General features: G+C 41.7%; 1 protein-coding gene across 1 annotated transcript in view; it reads right to left on the bottom strand.

The window, feature by feature from the left end:
- Nucleotides 1-438: 438 nt before the first annotated feature.
- The window catches only part of LOC101845202 (proline-rich protein 2), a 16508-nt gene continuing 8360 nt past the window's right edge, over nucleotides 439-8586 (bottom strand). The window contains exons 3-6 of the mRNA XM_035972782.1: nucleotides 6481-6583; nucleotides 3199-3820; nucleotides 1693-1726; nucleotides 439-601 (exon numbers count right to left, since the gene is read on the bottom strand). Of these exons, the coding sequence (XP_035828675.1) occupies nucleotides 1707-1726; nucleotides 3199-3820; nucleotides 6481-6583 (745 nt within the window). The 3' untranslated portion in view covers nucleotides 439-601; nucleotides 1693-1706. The remainder of the gene's footprint in view (nucleotides 602-1692; nucleotides 1727-3198; nucleotides 3821-6480; nucleotides 6584-8586) is intronic.

Genomic DNA, 8586 nt, shown 5'->3' with positions numbered 1-8586 from the left:
GAAGGGGAGGGGAGGGAGAAAGGGGGTTCACATTGACTTTTATGTTGGGTTTTGTTGTGTTTTTTTTACTGTGTAGTGAACAAGATTCGTTTTACTGGTGATTCCAGATAGCCTTGTTATCAAAAGGTACAGGAAAAAGAAAGTTATAGTCGTATGCCAAAACAATATTATACAGAAGACAATCAGACCTACGGGTTTATTGTCACCACAAACGTTGCATTTCACACACATAAAAAACAACAACCCTTTAATCATCCCTAGGGCGTGTTTCGGGGAGGTTTAAATTGTAAGACTTTCTACCCATTTGGTTGTGTTCCATCAGAGATAGAAGGTAGCTTCGGAGGTCCCGCTTTTTTAAAAAACATAACAGTTTTGAGTTGAAAGATGAGTAAAACGTATGCAATTTCTCAGAAACAGAAAAACCCAGAATCAGTCGTGAATAGCTTTGATTAAACATGCATTTATTACATGTTTGGTAATGGTATTATAGGCTTCTGTTGTGTCCATAGCACAGAGAAAATGTCGAGATCACCACGAGAAATGACGTGTCTGTAGTGGCAGCCTTGACTGAATTCCGAGTCCTAGGACTGTGAGCTTAAACCTGGGGAAAGATGGCATAGTTACTTTCATAACTGTGATGTAAAAAGTCAGAGAATACTCCGTAATTATTATATTATGTTTCAAAATGTAGCAGAATTTTCTTCGCCAGAATTTGTTTCATCGACCACAGCAGAAGCCACAAGTTATTTTAACATTTGATTCTTCTCATTCTTTTTTACTCTCATACATTGACGGACAAACTATTATTATGATGCAGTCTGTGCAGGATGGATATGAAAGCAGGTGGATAGAACCTCAGATGAAAATATAGGTGGTGGTTTATAGATTTGCGAGAGATTTGCTCAAGTGTGAAAAATATATGAAAATTGCCAGGCTCTTTCTGAATATCTACGTGTCGTTCAAAAATGTTTCGAAACTGTCACGTCAAATTGAGTAACGTATTGTTCAAATCAGGAACTCTTTAAAATAATTATATGAAGGAGACTGGCATTTTTGTGTTAGGTCTGATTTTCTTTATCTTTTCAGTCCAACATCTTCTGTGTACATTTGAAAACATAACGTTTCTGTGAGGATATAATAAAAACATTGATTAAAGGTACAAACATGACTTATATTCAAGATAGATGGGTACTATTTTATACAAAGTAAAACAAATGAAAAGTCACTTTTTGTGCCCAAAATCTAAAGAGTGTACGTACCTAACATGTTGCGATTTATTTTGCAGTTTCAAAGCACACTCAAAACTCTGAAAATCCTCAAACCTCGTCCACTATTTTCTTGCTAACTGTACCTCTGAAATATGCGACCTCAAAATCCTTCATTTTTTAATATCACGACTTCTATTTCATATAAAAGAAAGACAAAAAAACAATCACTCTATGTGTCCAAAAGCTGAAGAGCGTCTGGACTTAGCATGTCGTGACATAATTACACCGAAACTGTTTAAGACGACCATCATTGGCGGGTAGAAAAAGTGACGGTCTTGATAACGTGGACATCTTCTACAGTAATATAATAACGTAAATAGTACGCAAGGCTGGCAAACGGAAGTGGCCGTTAGCGCAGGTGATTGTCATATACAGGTGGTCGTAAGAGCGGAGTAAGTGAGAGAAACAAAGGGAGGCCACTTACCGAGGTCGTGGTAATTATCCTCGTTGGGGGAACCCTGTAGATGGAGTATCGGGGGATGTTTAGATATACAGAAGAAGAAGAAGAAGAAGAAGAAGAAGAAGAAGAAGAAGAAGAAGAAGAAGAAGAAGAAGAAGAAGAAGAAGAAGAAGAAGAAGAAGAAGAAGAAGAAGAAGAAGAAGAAGAAGAAGAAGAAGAAGAAGAAGAAGGAGGAGGAGGAGGAGGAGGAGGAGGAGGAGGAGGCAAGATTTTCCTTCTCGGAAGAGGAAAACCTATTATTTTGGCACAATTTGATTACCCCCCCCCCCCAAAAAAAGACACCAAGCACGTTTGACTTTCTAGGTCACCATTTGACTGGTTTGATGGTAACAGCCAATCCGAATGCTGGTACACTTTGAGGGATCACATCTTTTGTTTGCAGGCAGAATACGAAATGGTGAAATGGTGAAATTATGTCGGTTTAACGTCCGTATTAATACAATATAGTGTAAAGCGCATAGAGTTTGCTTTCGAGTGGGGACATGCGCTACTCAAGTGCTTTTTATCATGATTAATATTACTATTATTATTATTATTATTATTATTATTATTATTATTATTATTATCAATACAATTAAGTTATTTGGGAGGTGGGACCTCCGAGTTTAACGGCCATCTCGGAAAGGAACGAGCCAAACGGGTAATTAATGTAAAGTACCTTTCCCAAAGACACAACGTCGGACCAAGGTGAGGCTCTGATCACCGAACCTAAAATCCGAGCGCCTGATAACACCGTTTCGTAGCATACATGATTCCTGGGGGCTCTCGTGGTCTAGAGGTAGTGTTTGCTTCAGAAATCTAACAGCTGTGGAACGCTTTCTTCTCTAAAAGTGTACATTTTTCAGGCTCTCAAGTTATGTTCTGCCGTCTGGTTTCGTCTCCACTTTCTGCTCCATTATACCCCCCCCCCCCGCACTCCTTGCGCTTTCCTCTGGGCTGCTGTCTTTCTACTACTACTCCTTGGCTCCGTCTGAGTGCCGCCTTTCAGCCACACACCAGATCTTCGAGGTTGATGAGATCTAACATAATAAATAGTCTTCTTGAATAAGGGGGAAAAATATCGGAGGCTCCGTGTGCAAATTGCGCACTTTAAAGATCACTTGGTGGTCCTATATTATATAACTAAGAGTAGGCTTTGGCTGCCACCTCAGTAAAATTCAAAATCAATTCATACACAAAATGAAAATGCTCAGTGTGTCCCGCCTACTCATAATATTGATCTTATGCATTTGTGAGCGCACACTTTTTAAAAATCGAGATGAAAAAACCCCCAACAACCCTAGAGCGTGATTTTGCTGCTTGTTCTCTACTCTCGAATAGAAGAATTGTTCTCTACATGTGAATGGAAGAATTGTTCTCTACATTTGAATGAAAGAATTGTTCTCTACAACATCTGAAGGGAAGAACTCTCCGGCAAATCTGTGACAGTGAGCGAATACTAACAAAAAACAAACAAACAACAAATCTTACCGTTTTGTGGGAATCCTTGGGGGAACTGGAAACCTCCCTGTGGGGGCTGTGGGAAGTTGAAGTTTGGCTGCCGTTGGGAGCCGAACTGGCCGAAAGGTTGTTGGGGGAACCGACCTTGCTGTCCTTGTCCTTGGCCGAAAGGTGGTTGGGGGAACCGACCTTGCTGTCCTTGTCCTTGGCCGAAGGGGGGTGGGGGGAACCGACCTTGCTGTCCTTGTCCTTGGCCGAAGGGGGGTGGGGGGAACCGACCTTGCTGTCCTCGTCCTTGGCCGAAAGGGGGTGGGGGGAATTGACCTGGACCCAACGGACCTCGGGAGGGTGGGCCAAATCTTCCTGGAGGTGGTGGCGGGATACCGTAAGGGCCGCGGGGAGGTGGGGGTGGGCCGAATGGGCCACTGGGAGGTGGAGGTAACGGAAACGGGGGGCGGGTACCATTGGGTGGGGGTGGAGGGAATTGGGGGAGTGTGCCGTTGCCTGGAGGTGGCGGAAAAGGAAAAGGTGGCTGTTGTGGAGCAGGGTTTGCGCCGTTTACTGGAGGAGGAGGGTTCTGAGGTGCCTGGCGTTTGACCAATGCTGGTGTGGCTACAGCCACGCAAAGTGCGGTGAGGAAAATCACGGAGTTCTGGAACCAGAGAGAAAACTTGGATAAAGCAAATGTTTAACGTGTTTATCAATAGTGCAAGATTTCTGGAGCCAGAAAGAAAAATTTGATAAACTAGGGGATTAACGTCTCCGTGAATACCGTAAAGATTCTTGAACCAGAAAGAAAACTTTGGTGAAGTTTAATTTTAATTTAAATGTTTTTGGAGCCAGAGAGAGAGCGAGCTTAGATAAAATAAATAAATGTTTAACGGGGAAATCAATATTGTAAAGTGCCCGGAAACCAGAGAGAAAACTTTGATAAAATAAAAGTCCAATATCCATATTATTGCTGACAGGTTTCTGGAATTAGAAAGAAAACGTTAATAAATTAAACACTAAGCAGTCCTATCAATACTCGCAGGTATTTGGAACCGAAGATAAAACTTTGATAAAGATGTCAACACTTGAAAAATTCTGGAACGAAGAAAGACAGTTTGGTTCAGTTAGTCTTTGATGGCTCTGTCAATACTGTAAGGTTATTTAAGACACTGTGTATCATTCTTTTTATCTAGGTGTGTTACTGAGCTCCCAACAGAGTATCAAACAGTCTTTTCACTAAGTCTAGAGGTATGCAGTATTGATTTGTCATAAATGTTTTTCATTTTGATAAACAGTTCAGAGCTTGGGTTTTAAGTGCCCTATCTAAATTATGAACTATATTATTTTACAAAGCTGACCAGCACGGAATAATTAATAAATATAAGATGTGCAGTTCAATCAAGTCAAAGGGGTTATAAGTTTTCATCTTAGTGATCTTCCTTCTGGACACTTTTGAACTGAACAGAGGCTTGGAAATGTACTCTAAAGTGACATGAACAGACCAAGAAACCTCTTCAGGCAAGAACACACAGTGAAACAACAGGCAGCCGTCTACCATACAATACTCAATGTTGGCCGAAAAGGGAAAAATGGCCCACATTAGTACAAAGCCCCCAACTCCCATTATGGTGCAACCCTCCCCCCTCCTGCCCATCTTCCTTTAGCTACTGCTAGGATTCAAAGTCTGTTGCTAATGCTCATCTAAGTGTTTTACACCCCCATTGACACGATTTAGATCATGTAGAAACGGGCTTCTACACCGTCTGTCAAAGCTAGGTTGAGCTGTGAGGGATACAATGTCCCAGCAGAAGGACTGGTATACTCGAAAAACTTCTCCCCACATGGGAATCAAATTCAGGTCGTTTGTGTGCGATAGCGAAGAGCCCTAACCACTACACCACAAATTCTGTTTGAAAACCTTTACCATGGCAATTTTTGAACCAGAACAATTAACAGCCAGCGAAAACAGCCGTAAGCTTGTCTATTTATTTATTCCGCAGTAAGAGTACAGAGTTAAGGACTGGTAGGGGAGGTGGGGCTGGTGGGTAGAGGAGGTGGGGTGGGGATGGGTAGGGGACATGAAGGGGTGGGGGGGTCAGACCACCTTCTGGGGGTGGAGTTTTTGGCGCCAGGCATTTGACCATGACTGGTGTGACCAGCACCACGTAAAATGAGGCGATGAAGATCACCGAATTCTGGAACCAGAAACAAAAGTTGCTTGTTTGTTTGTTTCTTTTAGTAAAGAAAACCACATCGAAACAATAATGGTCATTTCGTGGTGGAAACAAGTAAGACAAACAGACAGAAACAAACAGTGGGAAAGTAAAGAAGTTGTACGTACTAGTAGCTCCCTCCAACCACCCGCAGAAAGAAAAGTTACGAGAACTTAGAGGGGGTAAAAGTAAATGTGTCACGGCATGGTGGAATCAGGCGCTCGTCAAGTTTTAAATATAGAGAGCTGTTGGATAACAATAAAGCGTCTTCTATTCTTTTGCTTTTGATGGAAAAATATCTACCTACCTAGAACAGACGTCGAGATGTTTGCGATTAAATGAGGTGAGGGTCACCTGGTAAAATGAAGGACAAAATGTCGTCAACGGTTGGTGACTTCTAAAGTTTCAGTTTCCTTGGAATCTACAAATTAACATTTAATGTGCCTTTGATCAACACTTTTCAGTAAAGTCCACACACAAATGTGTTTAAATTGATCGTAAAAGATGTTGATCCACCCACCAACTCAAAAATAAATAAAATAAGTAAATAAAATAAACATATTAAAAAACCACTTTGAAGAAAAAATAGGGAAAACAATTATCAACCTGCGGAAAAAGGTAATTTTCTTATAATCGTAAGCGACTAATTTCACCACGATGTTACACAAATCTTGATCTCCACCCCACCCCCACCCCCTTACCTCCGCATGGCTTTTTCCATTAAAAAAATAAAATTGAAATTAATCGTCTTTTGTGAATGACGTTACTGCGACCGATATGTGGCCCCAAGGAGAGTGGAGGCCCAGTGTGTGTACTACGAAAGGTACATTTGAAACGCTACAGTTACAGATGTCAGTGTACTCTATGCTGTAGAGTTTAGGCACTTTCCCCTCGCAAAATGTTCGATTCCCGTTAGGAGGGAAGAATGTTTATCAAGAGTCTATGTCTTTCTGCTGGGTCTTTGAATCTCTCTCAGCTCGGGTTGGCCCTGGCGGACTAAGTCGAAGCAAGCCTCCTAATTGATCTAAATTGTTTCGATGGTGGCGTTAAAACATTTCATTAGAAACAACGACAACAGCAACAACAATGAAGGCACTTTGCTACTCACCATGGCTTCTGAAGGACCCAGGAGTGCCGGTGTTTTGAGTAGGGGGTCCGCTGTGATTATATAGTCGTGGGAGACGCAAGAGACCTCTGACGTCTTTGTCTCTCTGGGTAAACAACCAACACGGACAGGTTGTGACAGACTCAAGGTCACGTGAGCACAAATGTGATGCTGCCAAAGGCTTCATAGAATACGGACAAGACTGGTGGTGCAGACTTCAGAAAGTATGGTATGGTACTGGCATCCCACTTCTTTCTTTACCAGCTTCGTTATGTTGTGGGTAGGCACTTCACTGTTACTTGTAAAAAGCAAGAGTCTGCTTCCAGTATGAGGAGGTTTTTTCAGTAGGGTATCTTCGTCCCTCTGCTGGGACTTGGCATCTGCCTCACCCCAGGTTGGCCATGCCAGTTGCCAGGGGTTTGAAGTCTACTTATTCTCATGGCTCCGTCTGCACGATAGGAATCTGTATTCGAGTCAGGCAGGGTTGGCTTTAGCAAACGCAGGCGAAGCAGTCCAGCTCCCCCCCCCCCCCAAGTGATTCATAGAACAATTTTGATATTGATATTGTCCGCTGGTAGAGGCGGCAGTGGGTAGGAAGGGGAAGCGGGAAGGGAGGAGGCGAGGGACGTATAATTAACGAATGAATCAACAGAATGTGTCTATGGGTATTAAAATTTGTTTACACAGCATAATATTATTGTATTGGATTCGAAAAAGAATCAGTGTACAATGTGCAGACGCAATGAACCTTGACCTTATAGAAAAAAAATATACTAGTTTACTGGAAGGTTCATTCGATTTATGCATTTAGTTACACAAGGCACAAACGCTCTCTCTGTCTATATATCCACTTCTATGGTCCCTCCAGGTCAAAGCAGACACTGTACTTGAACAAAACATGGCCAGAGGTAAAAAAAACAAGACATATAATCCTCATCAGCAGATGTACGAATACACAAGAGCTGGCTATGTTAATATGCGTCGTGATGAAATCAGGCGCTCGTTGAAGTATTGAAATTGAAAAAAAAGACACCCCCTTCCCCCCGGTCCTTTACGGTTGAATCTTTTTTAAAAACTTCAGACAAAAACTATTTTGTCGATTCAGAAACTCCTTCTTTTGCGTATCTTTAGTGCAAAATGTGGATTAAAGGCATAAAAAATATACATTTGCAGTTTCCAAAGACATTTAAACTTTGAAAGTCACCAAACTATGGCCGTCATTTCCTCGCTAATTTTACCTCTGACATCAGACAACCCCCACTTCACTAAATAGCAAATGTGTTACGTCGCGGTGGAATCAGGCGCTCGTCACTTTTTGAGCATATGGCTTGATTAATATAGTTTTAAAGTTTGTTATTTATCTTGCATTTATCTTGAATAGAAATCGAGATTTTTGCGATTAAAAGAGGCTGGGGCAGCCTGGTATCAGAGGCAAAATTAGCGAGAAGATGGCCACCATCTTCTGATGAATTACACAATTGTAGTGTCCTTGGAAACTGCAAATTCACATTTTTGGTGCCTTAGGTAAACGTTTTCCGATAAAATTCATACTGAAATATATTTTATATTGGACAAAGAGATGTTGAGACGAAAAAAGGAAAAAGAAGGATTAAAACTGCCCAAGGAGCGGGAAAAAATGCTCGTTTCTTTGACGTCATTCAATATTTAGACGAGCACCTCATTTCACCACGATGCCTTAATAATGTCTCGACTTCTATTCAAGACAGATAGGTACAATCAACTAAGCCATGACGGCCACCTGTATAATACGACCATCTCTATAATACGCTCACATGTAAAAATGGCCACTTCCCATTTCCCAAATTGCGTTTTTTTTTCTGTATAATTTCACTGTGTATAACGATCACCTGTTCAACACTGCTGCGGCCACCATATTGCACCAACGAACAACCAAAATTATTTGTCTATGAAGGCCACAAGGGGGCTCTCGTGGTCCAGGGGTGCAGTGCTTGCTTCATAATGAATAGATCCCGGGTTTGAAACCTGACAGCAACAGCATATTTTCTTTTCTGAAAAGCTAATGATCTCCTTTCACCTCCTTTCCTACTCTCTAACAATGTTTTTGTCGTCTGCTTTCGTCGCTACTTT

This window comes from Aplysia californica, unplaced genomic scaffold (assembly GCF_000002075.1).
Source record: "Aplysia californica isolate F4 #8 unplaced genomic scaffold, AplCal3.0 scaffold00839, whole genome shotgun sequence".
Lineage (NCBI taxonomy): Eukaryota > Metazoa > Mollusca > Gastropoda > Aplysiida > Aplysiidae > Aplysia > Aplysia californica.
This window is presented reverse-complemented; position numbering and strand designations above follow the sequence as displayed.